Source organism: Antrostomus carolinensis, unplaced genomic scaffold (genome assembly GCF_000700745.2).
Source record: "Antrostomus carolinensis isolate BGI_N321 unplaced genomic scaffold, ASM70074v2 scaffold2979, whole genome shotgun sequence".
NCBI classification, from domain to species: Eukaryota; Metazoa; Chordata; class Aves; order Caprimulgiformes; family Caprimulgidae; genus Antrostomus; species Antrostomus carolinensis.
In genome coordinates, this window is record NW_010336323.1 from 264181 (window position 1) to 278059 (window position 13879).

Genomic DNA, 13879 nt, shown 5'->3' on the forward strand with positions numbered 1-13879 from the left:
AAGCAAGGTCAAGGGATGGCTCTGGAAGAGGTATTATAATAATAAGTCGTATATTTAGCTCATAAACCCTGACTCAGTTGAGGGATGAAACAAGAACAGGGATGTTCAAGTTGCACAATACTTCTCTGTGAGTTAACAGCTTAATTTGCCTATTCATGCGAATGAGACAAGAAAACATTCCCAAGGTGGCGGAGGAGGAATTGAATTACCTCCACCAGCAAGTTCTGTCACAGCCAAATTTTCTGTGACTTCAGAACCCACAGCAAAGCTCCAAAAAAACAACTTCTCCAGAGCTGGGCAACATTTTAAATTATCCTGTTCCAGGTCAGCCTCAGAAATCAGTTAAATTATCCAGCAGCTTTCTCTAAAGGAATGAGGTTAGAAAAAGCTTTGTTCTCTGCTAGCCAACTTGTTGATTCATTTTTTAATAAGGAGCATAATTATTATAAACTGTTTGGGACAGATATATAGAACAGATGCCCCAGCATCTGATTTGTAGGTTGTTCATTTCCTACTATTACATTAATAGGAAAATTTAGCATTAGAAATTGGGATTTTTTCCACATGCGCCACTTCAGCTAGCCAAAGAATAAAAATTAAGATCTGGGACCTAAAACTACCTGGAAATTTATCACCACCTTCCCCCAGCATCCACAACTGTGGGATCAGGGACCTCGGTGAGGACATCCCTGCCTGTTCCCTGATTGTTCTCAGGAACTTGAAAGGCAATTCACAAAACAGCCTTTAGAGCTCATACAGATAAAAGGAGAAAAATGTGTGAAACAAGGAAAAGGTCTCAAGACCAACTGCTTTTTAGGCCAGAAGAGAGAAGACCATTGCATCCAGTTTACTAAGTGAAACAAAGATTTGAATTCATCTCTTGGGATGCCTTCCCAAAAATCTATGGGGTTTTTTTCTTTTTCTTTGGGGTTTTTTTTTTGTTACTTTTTAAAAAGGAATCCCTCACTCTTTCTAGGACCTGGTCCTGGCAGAGCCCAGCTCCTCACAGCCCCAGTGGTCTTGCCCATTTTTTGGCAGCACTCAGGGGCTCGCTGGAGGAGGAGGAGGGCAGAGCTGAGTGAGGAGCTGCCTTGGGTTCCCACCCTGCATCATTGCTGGGCTACTGCTCTCTAACAAAGACACACGAGCCAAGTGCCATGTGCCAGATGGGTACAGCTCCGTGCTCAGCCCATCTATCTGCACAGTGTGCTGGATTCTTTGTTTAGTGGATCACAGGAGGTTTTCTGCCCTCATTTACTGGGTTTGCTGCAACAGCATCCCAACCAAGGAGGTGCTTCCACGGCGCTCACCGTCCTCACTCTGCCCTCCAGCTCCCCACAGGGCTTTGTGGACTCAGTTCCATTTAACTGCCATCAATTAATCTGTTGCTCATTTGATGAGGATTACTGAGGACTGACCTGGCAAAGTGTGCACTGTCACTACCCCGAGACACGTGTTCAGCTGCCCAAGGCAAACCTTTAACAGGATTGTGAGCTTTAGGCGTGTTATAAATACCTGCTCATCACTGCACTGGGCTGAACTCTTACTGGGGACGTACAAGATGTTCACTGTCACTTTGTCACTAAGGGTACACAGGTATTAGCAGTCTCTGCAGAAAGGAAAACACATTAGACACTGAACAGAAATATTAACTGAGTTTATCAAGCTATTTTGCACTTTAGATACAGAACATTGGTTGATATACCCCAACTGCAACACAACTGTCTCCAGACAGTCCTGAAGTATGTGATTTAGTTTCATTGCAGGGAGCTTTTTTGTCCAACTACCTCAACACAGCTTCACAATGAACTATGCAAAAATCACCTTCTCTCTATAAAGAGACAAAATTGTGGGGTTTTTCTACATATTGCATAATCTTGCATTGAATAGCCTAAGTTTGAGACTGCTGGAGGTGTAGTTCTGGCTTTACAATCAGCATCCACTTAGAGTTACATTACTACCACATTGGTTTTTCTTGCTATTTTCTCTTTCTGTCTGTAACTATCCCCACAGTTCTCAGCAGCAGCATCTACTAAAATACAACTTCTCCTTTCTGCAGAGGTGCCTTTTCAGAAGTTTTTCTAGTGAAGCAAAGAAGCACTGGCAAGCTCTTTGCTCTGAAATGCATCAAGAAGTCTCCTCTCACGAGGGAGAGCAACTTGGAGAATGAAATAGCAGTGTTGAAAAAGTGAGTACATACACATTGTAAAGTAGAACAAATGTCCTTTCCCAAGATGTGCGGCTCTACAGCAAGAATAATATAAAGAAATAAGTATTTCTTTTTAAAAAATATATAGATATTACTGTGAATTAGTAGATTAGTAAAGTTTCTTCTCTCATCCCCCTGCTGGGTTTGTAACCCCAACAGCTGTACTGCCCCAGATGTGTGGAAGGAAATAGATGAAGCAGAGCAGGACTCAGGGCAAGGAGAACCAGAGTTAATGCTTTTGCAGTCCAAGTAACACACCCGATGCAGAGCAGGCAGCTGCTTAAAACCGAAGGGTCTGGTCCTCCACTGCTGGTGCCCAGGGCTCTGAAGGGAGTTTGCAGCCAAGGATCTTCTGCCACGCAGGGCGAGCGAGATCAGCCGCAGAGCAGCCCAGTGAACTTCCACCGGAGATTAAAGCAAGACAACTGTTGGGTTTTCCACTTGAAAAGCCACTTTGTCCTCGCCAGGTTTGTTTCTGACCCGCATTTATCTTTACAGAATAAAGCATGAAAACATTGTGAGTTTAGAAGATATTTACGAGAGCACAACCCACTTCTACCTGGTCATGCAGCTGTAAGTACCAGCAGGGCCACTTCTTGGTGGGCCACAGAGGAGGAAGAGTGGCAGGACCAGGGTGATGCACTGTATTTCAGCACCCACATAGACGAGCTCCCCACACAAGAGCCACTCAATCACTTCCCACTAACGAGATGAAAGCCGCAGGGTTTGACCTAACCCGGACACTTCTCGTGCTGTCTTGGCCTATGCTCATTTTAGCAGCAAGTTTTTAAACCAAACTCAAGATCTATTTATGCAAATTAAATCATCACAGTTTAGCAGGGCAGAGACAGAAGTATTTCTAATTAAAGCTGTGCCACGCAGGGTTTCTAGAAATGAAAACAGGCGACACGTCAGCAGAGAAAGCAGCTCGTTGTGGGCATCAGCTCTGAGCACCCGGCTGCTACTGCCAACTTGCAAATCTAGCTGAAGGAAGCAATCACAGAAAAACACACACCCGCCCGTGTAGTGGAGCCTGGAGATGGTCCTGCCCGCGGAACCGGGCGCCTGTGGCTCAGACCTGCCGGGAGTTGCCTCGGAGCCTTTCCCAAATTCCCTAGATTCACCAGTAACACTTACTGACACCCTGAAATTGCGCTCGAGAGCATCCATCGGCCCCTCAGCCTCACAAAAGCTGCTGCCCAGGGAATGGTTCTGCTGTAGGCAGAGCTGTAAAAGGATCAGAAAGTTCTCCTGCCTCGTACATGAAAGCACAGCTAGCTTTGGTTCATTTTCTCTTCAGCTCTTTTCTTTCTGAACTACCATTTCCACAGGGTATCTGGGGGCGAGCTATTTGACCGAATTTTGGAGCGAGGAGTTTACACGGAGAAAGACGCGAGTGTGGTGATCCACCAGGTCCTGACAGCAGTGAAATACCTCCACGAAAACGGAATAGTTCACCGAGACCTGAAGGTGAGACCTGTCCCTCAGCAACGGCAGCGCCTCAGGGAGCTGACACGACTGCAGCTTTTACCTGCCCTGCCCCGTGACTTTCTGTTCTTCCTTTCCATTTTTCTACCATAAACTTCAACCTCTGACCACTCTGTGTTCACAGCCTGAAAATCTTCTTTACCTTACTCCCGATGAGAACTCCAAAATCATGATCACAGACTTTGGCTTGTCTAAAATGGAACAGAACGGCATCATGTCCACTGCCTGTGGGACTCCGGGATATGTTGGTAAGCCAAGGATCAGGAATGGGCTTGTGCTGGTGGACTGTCGGGGAAAAACGTTGTGTACGTAGAATACATTGCCTAATAGAGAGGAAAAAAATACATAATTATGTTAACAACATGCTACCCACAGATACACTGTGTGGACCACAAAGACTGGATTATGAATAAATGTAGGGACTGCAAAATCCCAGAATGTTTAAAAGTGCAAAGAAAAGGATCATTTTAGGAGCAATACATTTTAGTATTAGTCATGTATTTGTTGAAAACATTACAAAAATAATTTGAATACAATGGGATTTTGTTTAATGTCCACCAGACTGCATTGGCTTGATCCACAGCTCAGTGGTTACCACCTCAGGATGCAGGCAGGAATCGTCAGTGGTTCTTTCTAGTCAATATAGACACAAAAAGCACATCCCAGCCCAGTCCAGCTGGTAAATGGGATCTTACTGGCTGATTCTCTGCACTGGCACCTCAGAGGTCAAGCATGCAAGAAACTACGGCTTTACACAGTATCTGATAATTTATTATTGATCAGAATTTTCATGTGGTTTTGCTGTTCTGCAGCCCCTGAAGTCCTCGCCCAGAAACCATACAGCAAAGCTGTAGACTGCTGGTCCATCGGAGTCATCACCTATATCCTGTGAGTAAGAGCAAACACCATCCCACTTATATTTCCATGATTTTCCCAACTCCATCACTTCATTCGCCTCTGCAGAGGGGCAGTGCAAGCGGAGGCGATACCAGACCTCCCATTTTGCTGCGGGAATGCAGCAGTGGTGTATTCAGTAAAGCACAGAAATGACAGGGATGTGGGGAAGCGAGTACTGGAGATGAAAGGAATCACATTTTCTCTATTATGTGCCTCCTCCTAGGCTTTGTTTTTTTTCAGTTGCCTACAAATACCATTCCATCTTCCTCGGTACTTTTTGTTTCCTTTCCTCCCACTCCAGGCAGTTATGTACCAGCTGCGGCTTTGTCCTTTCGCTGCTGTAGTTCAGTTTTTAACTCTTTTCTGCAGCTTTCCCGATACACTGAGGTGTGAGGGACAGTTGGGTGGATAGAGCAGCCTCCTCTGTTACTCACTGGCTGGCGGTGGCTGGGCTGCAGAGGAGCCTGTGGATGGCATTGCTGAAGGACTGCTGGCTCTCTGCTCTCTTCCAGGCTGTGTGGGTATCCTCCTTTCTATGAAGAGACCGAATCCAAACTGTTTGAAAAGATTAAAGAAGGCTACTACGAGTTTGAGTCTCCGTTTTGGGACGATATCTCCGAGTCAGGTAAAGCTCCAGTGCTGGGAAGCATCACGCTCCCTCCCAGAAGCTGCAATCCAGCTGTGACCCAACAGGCACCAGCCAAACCCCCACATGCCCCCAGCACCCCCAAACACCCTGCGCTTGCCTCAGCAGGATGGGAAAGGATGGAGGGTTCAACTGAGTCACTCAGTTTGGGGTACTCTGGATCCTGCCTGGATTGCAGCATCCTCAGCTGAAGCCTCTGTTAACGTAACTCTGATTTTCACAATTAGTGAGCTCAGAGCAGGCTTAGGTTTCCCTTGGAAACAGGGGAACTCCAGGATTTTTTTCCACCTTGTTTTGCTGGTTTGAGGTTTTGGTTTTGTTGTTTTTTGTTTTTTTTTCTTTTCCTCTTTTCTTCCCATCAAGTCACATTTCCTTACAGCAACACAGCGAGCTGTGTCAGCCACCGTTGCACTCTTCCCCCAGACTAACCCACTTGTGGAGCTCGCCTGCAGGCAACATCTTAGCAGCATATTTTGAACATCAGTCTTTACACATCCCGACAAAACTAGCAGGAGGTTTGTTAGGGCTTAATAACAAATACTGCAATCCTCCCTGCAAAAAAAAAACAGAAAATGGGAGGGATGTAAGTGCTCTTTAGGGCAACTTCTAAATCTGCTCAGTTTACACTTTCTGATGGGTTTTTTTTAGAGTTATTTTTTAGCTGAATAATTCAACCCAAATTCACATAATTAAGTGTGAAGTTTGGTACATTCCCAGTTAGTGTTTTTTCATCTGGAGCCCTTCACTACAAACATCTCCCTTTAATGGAATAACGAAGCAGTAGGAACACCTCCTTCTCGGGGCTGCCCTTTGTGATGTTTATCCACCAGCGTTTGCCACGTCCTATTAGGATCATATCTTAGAACAAGGAGAAAATAACCTTTTCTCTCTGCTTCTTCTACCCTCTCAAACAGCCAAGGATTTCATCAGACACTTGCTGGATAAAAACCCGAACACGAGGTTTACCTGTGAAGAAGCCCTGCGGCACCCATGGTAAGAGGACTGGGGTCCCAGCAGCAGCTGGTGGCCACGGGGATCTACCAGCTCCATGTTTTGGGGGGTAGCTGAGAGCAGGGGGTGTCTCCCCAGCCCCTGTTATTAATTTTACTGTCTCTGCGTAGCCCTGGGTGTTTCTTTTGTGCATGCAAAGAATGATGAATAATTAAAGATGCAATTTGTGCATATTTGCCTCCATAAACAGTGGCAAAGAAGAAATCCCATCCCGAGCTTTTCCAAGCTTTGAAGTGTGTGTTTGTGTTACATTTTGTTGCTGTTTCTCCTTTGGGTTTAATTATTGCTGATTGAACGTACAAAGCAGTTAGTTGCCTCCAGAATGTGGAATGCCTTACAAATGCCATCTGCCTACGAGCCCATTTTCTTCTCTCCCCATCTGCAGGATTAATGGAAATACAGCCCTTCACCGTGACATATACCCATCTGTCAGCGCTCAGATTCAGAAGAACTTTGCAAAGAGCAAATGGAAGGTAAGTGCTTTGCTGGGGGGAGCCTGGAGCCATTTCACTAACAAACGCCAGTTGCAGCCATGGAGCAATAAGCAAGGCTTCAGCTGTGTGGGGAAGCACCCAAGAGCTGAGATCCTCCAAAAGGTGCCTGAAAATTGTATGCAGTTACTGTTTATAGAGTATTTGGACCAATATTCCCTCCTGCAATGCATACCGGTAGATTTACCACAACCATTGTGCTGTAGTGGCCTTGCCAAGAAAGGGGAGAGGGGGAAAAGGATTAATTGCCTTTTATACAGAGGGAGTGAAATTGGTGCACCATCAGCAGATCTTTTTTGGAAGCTTTTCCTCAGCCTTGAAGATAAATTGGTACTTCAGTTGTATCAAAATTTTAGTAAGAATTCAGGGGGAGCGAGGAATGCCACAGGAACCACGTGTACAACAGCATTTTTAGATGCTTACATTCAAAATTCAGCTCTCGCCTCCATTTCACACTGCAGGGTAATTTACAGCTGTTCCCCCAATTTCCTCGTGTCAAAGTGGCTGGAATCTTCAAAAGCATCTGCAGTTTGTACTCAATCTGCGGTGTTTACACCAGGAACGAGCACGTCCCACTTTCCACATCTTGTGCAAACAGCCACTCAGTGCTCACCAGGATGGGGCTGCCCACCTTGCACGTGTGATCACCTCAGGGAGACAGTCTGTTGGTCCCACAGCACCCACCCAGCCTGGTCTCACTAGGTGCTCACTGTAGGGTTTTTGTCTTCTTCCCCAGAGAGCCTTCAACGCCGCAGTCGTCGTGCATCACATGAAGAAGCTCCACATGAACGGTCACACAGCGGCTGACAGCACTCCCTCCGTCACACAAGTCTCAGAGGCATCCAGACCCAACACACCCACCGTGGCCACCCCATCAGCCACACCAGAGAAAGACAAGGACAGATCACTCCCTCCAGTCCCCACGCAGAGTTATCCAAATCCTCCCACTCAGCTGGAGCAAGACCCAGGAATGAGAGGGGGAAAGGTGCAAAACCACTCGGAGAACGGATCACTGCCTGCGAGCAGCAACCCAGTCCTGCCGGAGAGCTACAGCCCACCAACCAGAACATCTTGTGGCTGCAGTCCAGCCTGCATGGCCCACGAGAAAACAAAGATGTCCTTCTGCTCTGAGACAGTGCTTCTTAAAAAATCTGCAAAATCCCAGTAGGTACCCAAGTCATCAGCCATGATTTCCAACAAAGTACATGGGAATAACCATCTCTGGAAGGAGCTGCCTGGCACTTAAGGTGCCAGCCCTGGGTGGAGATAGAAAGAAGGGAGGAATAAGGAGAAAGCAAACGTTTGGACTGGCTGGATAGCGGTGCCCAGCCAAGTGTCTTCCATGCTTGTAGGAGCATGAGGTGAGGCACGCTGCCCAGGCTGCATGGCAAAGCTCGCAGTGGGCTGAGGCAGCAGTGCTGGGCTGCCTCGCTCCATCGACCTGAGCACATTGGCTTTCCAGAAACTGCAGTTGCCTGTGGTTAAAGCTGCTGCTGCCAATGCCTCAGCTGGTGCCGAGTGCCTGGCCCCTGCCTTGACTCACACCCAGCTCTGCTTTCAGCACCTGATGCTCTTTATATTAAAAACACAACTTCAATTCACCTGCAGAATGATTGTAAATATTGATATTTATCTCTTTTTTTCCCCCCCCTTCCATTTCCAAGCAGTCATTTCAAATCAGAAGTTCTTGTTCCAATGAAAACTGGTAAACACTCTTCTCACTGTGGCACCAGGCAAACGGGAGTGTGTTTGATCATGTGAGGAGGAGGCAGCCAGCGGGCTCCCCACATCGCCAGCGGTAAGTGCTCTGCAATCCCCTCACCAGCCACTTTTAATTAATCCCATTATGGCATTAAAAAAGGGAAAGGCACAAATAGCAAAGTGACTGTCCATGAAATAAATCGACTCACTGTTTTTTTTGCAACAGGAAAAGCCTTAACTAAACCATCTTTCAAGGAAGAAATCATCTTTCAGCTTCCATTAAGGCCAGTCCAGTCGCTCTGAATCCAACTTGTAGAATTACAACAGGGTTGCCCAAGGAGCGTGTGAAAGGAAGCCAAGCATGGACCTGTCATATCAAACTCCACAGTGGAACCAAACAGCTTCATCAGCTGGGATTAGGGCTTTTCAGCTGGGTCTCAGCTGTGACCATGAGCAAAGGGCTGACAACAGGCTGCTGGGCCATGGCCAAGCGTAGACAGGACATCTCTGCAGCCTGAAGGGCCGTTCCCTTCCCCAGATTCGGTCCGGGCAGGTCAGTTTAAGTTGCTCTGTTACCAGAGAGCAGAACATTGAGATGTTCACTTTGTAGGTGAGCAATGCACAATCATGAAAGTTTCATTCTGTCTGATCATAGCTGGGATTAATTCTGCACTAGCTAAATTGGTATCATTTGCACCACGTTATATATGAGCAGTGAGGAGTGCTGTTAGATCCTGCAATAAAGAACGTGCCTCAAAGGTGAGCACATGCTAGCACAGTTCTCCACAAAAGCTACACAGTGAGCTACATCCCATCATCTTCTATAACACTCTCTCCTGATGAGATTATATGAACAGAATTGCAATAGACAAAGGATTAATAGAAGAGACAAATGCAGTAAGATCTACTATGGGCTCCACAAAGGTCCCTTCCAATGATCACTCATGTAATAACCCTTATAAATAAGGCACACAAAGGGATCTAAGCTCTTCCCAACCCCAGGCCACTGCTTATTACCAGAGCACACGTTGAAGGTAGCAGGTTAGTGAAACAAAGTTCAATCCTCAATTGAAATTCTCTCTCTTGCAGAAACAGAAGGGCTGTTTTACTCTTTTCTGCACTTCAAAGCCAGATACCAACAGTGCAAGCAAGAAAGGAGGCTGTGTCCTGCCAGGAGCAGGCGGGCAGCAGCGTCTCAGAGAGGAGCGACCGACTGGTGACGAACTAGTCCCAGGAATCTATCAATGCAGTGACCTCAGGGTGTTTCTGGATCCTTAGAGCTGGGAGAAGACACTTTAGCAAGGGAAAGCCTGAGGCTCCTGCTAGCATATTCCGTGTATATTATCCATACGGCATCGCTCAATGCTGTAAGCTTTTGTTTACTCTATACTGTTTAGTTTTCCAACGCATCATAAGTGCAATGCACAATGTAAATCCTCTAAGACAAAGCCATGCAGAGTTTTACTCAGTGGCAGCTCAGTTATTTTTACAATCTGCATCCTCTCCACTCCTTGGATTTTGGTTAGTCCCAGGCTTCAGCTCTCTGAAGTTCAGCATCAACCAGCCACCCAGCCTGCGCAGTTCTCACTTCAGCTACAAACACAGAGACAACCTGCTAGCAACCTCCATATGTCTGATAACAATCAGAGTCTAAAGTTCCTGCTTCCAAGTCTGTAATTGCACAATAAATACTTGCTTAATAAAGCTGAGTTTTGTTTTGTAAAGTGCCTGTTGGTTATTCATAGAAATTTGATGTGGAAAAGGTCTATTAAGTCCTTTCTAAAGCGTTCCCCGCACATCTGCAGACCTGCTCCCTCTGGTATTATTCTGGCAAAGCGTTACATGGTAAATAAGCAGATTGTGGCAGAAAGTCAAACAAGACATTTGAGGTCACCTTTGAGTATCAGACAGCATTTCTCTTCTTTGTATAAACATAGGTATGTTGTATGGATATGATGGAGGTCAAATTCTCCATTTCTGTGATCTGGTTCTTCAAAGCAAGATCTAGGAGGGCAGCACTGAAACCACGGCAAGTTTTAAGGATTAACTGCAGTGTAGATAAGGAGCTTTAAAAAGCCCCACATAAAGGTTTTAATTTGAACAGTGAAATTCAGCTAAAAGAGCTTGAATTGGCTAAAACAGGAAAAGAAATAATGTCTTAGTTTATAAAGCCCTCTGGAAATAACCGCTTCGGGCATGTTTTTATTTGCAATGGAAGACTGATGTCTCTCCCCCTTATTCCTCCAACCATCAGGCAGCTTCAGCCAGTCCAGCCAAGGTTAGTCCTCTCCAAGGGGTTGCTCCTTTTGCTCAGTCCAGCTCTTTTCCAGAGGTACAGAAGGTACCAGAGGTACAGAAACTCAATTTGCTAAAAGTAGAGATATTAGGCACATGAGAACTCCAGCCAGAAAATGGGAATAAATACACAAGTCAGTGTCTGCAGAGGAGGAAGGCAAAGCCGCTGGGGCGCGGGCAGGGTGCTCAGGAGCAGCTCTCGTAGTAGGCGACTCGCTTGTTGATGGCATCCCGGATCCTTCCCACCTGCTCCTCCAGGCCCAACAGCCTGGTCGACTTGGACATCAAGGCCTTGTTGCTTTCCTGAATTTCCACCTCTAAAGCTGAGGAGAGCAGGAAAGGGTTATGTGATGATGGGACAGGAGAACAGCATCACAGCCATTACCCACCCCTGCAGCAGGTTGGGCTGAGCCTCCACTTCCCTCCTACATAGCTCTGGTGGGGCAAGGAAAACAAATACCCCCTCCTCCTCCTCCTGCATTCCCCCTTCTACCCCTCAAATAAAAACAACACGATCCCTTCAAACAAAGCCATGACTTTTGAATGCTTAAAAATGGAAGTGAGAGTGAGGAGGAAAATGGGCACATTGGCATGGCAGGCAGGGCATCCCTTCCTCGGTCACCCACACACCCTCGCACATTCTGAGTTTACTGGCACAGCATCTGCAGATGGAGCCCAAATCTGCACCATCTCACTCCCAAAAGTATGTTGTCTTCCTCATAATTTCTTTCCCCTCATCCTGCTGGGAATCAAAAGCCCTTCCCCAGTGTGCAAGATGATTACATTGAGTTCACAAAGAGCCTTACTTTCCATCCTGAGCATCATGGCCAAAGTTTCCTCAAACAGAGCCTGTGCCTCCAGGTCTATGCTTTGCACCCTGCTGCCCTGCTCCCCCAGAGCTGGGCTCTGCTCCATCCTTCTCTTCACCTCAGAGTACATTTCTTTCACTTGTTCAAAAGCCTGTGGAAAAGCAAATAAGCAGTGCAGGTAGGATCAAGTAAATAGTCTGGGGGAAAGGGGATTTTCCAACGTTCAATCCATTTTAAATATTAAATGGATACTGCACTAGAGCTTTGCCATGATGTTATCGTGCACACACATTCGTGATGCACTCGCAAAGATGCTGACTGACAGCTGTATGGGCTGCTCTGCCTGAGGCAGGAGACACAGCGGAGAGACGTCTCCAGCCAAAAACATTGGGATTGAGAAAGGTCCTGGAAAAATTCAGTAGTGGGACACTGCATCAGATTAATAAGGAGTGACATGACAACACACAAGCTGTGGCCTGAACAGCGAAGCCTCCTTGCCTTATCCAGAAGCGTGCCAAGACACAGCTGGCTTTGCTGCCCGATGCCAGCGGGGACACAGAGCACAGCTGTGACCGTCCTGGCTGGTGACAGGTCGGAACCCGGTACCTGCTGCGCGCTCCTGGCCTGCTCGCCCGCTGTCCCGGCCGTCTGCTGGGTGTCGGTGACCCGCAGGCGGTTCTGGTCCGCCCTGCCCTGCAGCTCCAACAGTCTCTCCATCAGCACGTCCAGCTGCCCCACGATGGACTTCACGTTCTTCTCAGCTGGACCAAGAACAGCCTCGATCTAAAAGCAGAGTGCTCCACGTTCAGAAGGAAATGGCATCCAAACCCCACTCCTCATGGTTTTTTCCTCTGTGCAGGGGTCAGCTATGCTGCCTGGCAGACACATGGCAGGAGCAGGGTGTCAGCAGGGTGTGGGGGCTGCTCCCTGTGCTGCTCAGCATGGCAGCCCCAGGGCTGGTCTCAGGGGACTCTGGCAGAGACTGCTATTGTAGTCTGGAGAAGCACACAAGCGAGGCACACCAGAAAAGAGATTTTTAGAGCAAAAGCTTCACCAGATCCCATTTCCCAGTTGTGCTGGTGCAGGACTCTACCAAGTGGGGAAGTTTCAAAGGAGCAGCGAGCAGGGCACAGCATCCTTATTTGGGAAGTCACTGCACATCACTCACTTCATCAACACGCTCCTGGATGAAGCGGAGGGAAGAGCCAGAGCCCCTGATCGCACCCTGGGCCTCCAGGAGCACCGTGTTTGCTCGTCGCAGATTCCCAACCACCTCTTCCACGTTGCCCTCCACAGCATTCGCCCGGTTCCTGGGGAAATGCAGGCAAGAGCCAGGAGTGAGAGTAGATAATTGCGCAGGCTGGAAGGCGAGGTTGCAGGGGCTAAATAAGGAAGCTTGAGAAGCAAGACAGGATTGTTACTGAGAAGGCTGCAAACTCCCTTCCCCAAAAGCCACAAACCCACACAGCTGGACTCCAGCAGGTTTCCTTTCGAGGGAAGTGTTACTTCCATTTCATACCTCTAAGCAGAGGAGACAAACTGAGAAGGGGAGAGAAAAACCTTCCTTTAAACTAGTTAGAAACATTTCTTTTCCAAATAGTGCAAGAAAAAGTATCAAAGGGAAAGCGACAACCACTGAGCCAGTTTCAATGAACACTCTTCTGCTTGTAGTGGAGCTATTCAGGTCGTGTGATACAGCCAGACTCATAGGAAGCCAGACTCCCTTGTCTCATCACTTCCAGCAGGTTAAGCAGGTGTCAGACGCTATCAAGGAGTCTGCACGCTTATCCCGCTAACCTTCTTGCTGGGATATTGCTGCAAGTCAACATGTGACAGAGCAGACGCTCCAAATTTGCAAGGACACTCTGTAGTTATTTTTTTAAGGGACCACGGGATAATCCTCCCAACTTTCACCCAGAAAACAAACAGCCCATTTAATCTCCACATGCTTTCTTGTGCAATTAGGATGTAGGTCACCAATATCAAGTAATACCAGGGCAGCCCTATCATCTCCCATCACAGGGACTCAAGAGATAGAGAAAAGCCTCCGTTACTTTTGGTAAAGACCTTCTTGCTCTGGTATCTATAACAAAATCTATTCTTGGCAGCCACCTTTCTTATTTGCATTGAGGCACCAGGGAGGTGTCTGCAGAAATTGCAGACTCATTCTCTTAGCCACTGTACATAGAAGATCTTGGGCTAAAACTTCATACTGTGCAAGTCAGTACAGCTCCAGCAGAGTGAGATTTCAACCCAATGTGAACCACGATGCTCACTCCGGCTGCGGACAGCCCCTGAACCCCAACCGACCTGGCTTCTTCTGCCTCCTGCT

At 47.2% G+C, this 13879-nt stretch overlaps 2 protein-coding genes across 2 annotated transcripts in view; one reads left to right on the top strand and one right to left on the bottom strand.

Annotated features, from left to right (window-relative positions):
• Positions 1-8503, top strand: part of CAMK1G (calcium/calmodulin dependent protein kinase IG) — an 8916-nt gene extending 413 nt beyond the window's left edge. The window contains exons 2-11 of the mRNA XM_010174793.1: positions 2060-2188; positions 2708-2782; positions 3541-3679; positions 3822-3945; positions 4510-4585; positions 5107-5219; positions 6155-6233; positions 6637-6724; positions 7479-7906; positions 8410-8503. Of these exons, the coding sequence (XP_010173095.1) occupies positions 2060-2188; positions 2708-2782; positions 3541-3679; positions 3822-3945; positions 4510-4585; positions 5107-5219; positions 6155-6233; positions 6637-6724; positions 7479-7906; positions 8410-8503 (1345 nt within the window). The remainder of the gene's footprint in view (positions 1-2059; positions 2189-2707; positions 2783-3540; positions 3680-3821; positions 3946-4509; positions 4586-5106; positions 5220-6154; positions 6234-6636; positions 6725-7478; positions 7907-8409) is intronic.
• Positions 8504-10924: 2421 nt separating this feature from the next.
• LOC104530262 (laminin subunit beta-3-like) overlaps positions 10925-13879 on the bottom strand; it is a gene marked incomplete at its 5' end in the record, with an annotated part of 10503 nt that continues 7548 nt past the window's right edge. The window contains 5 exon segments of the mRNA XM_029086684.1: positions 10925-11061; positions 11545-11698; positions 12154-12330; positions 12716-12857; positions 13858-13879. The exon segment at positions 13858-13879 is cut by the window's right edge and continues 26 nt beyond it. Coding sequence (XP_028942517.1) covers positions 10925-11061; positions 11545-11698; positions 12154-12330; positions 12716-12857; positions 13858-13879 — 632 coding nt within the window.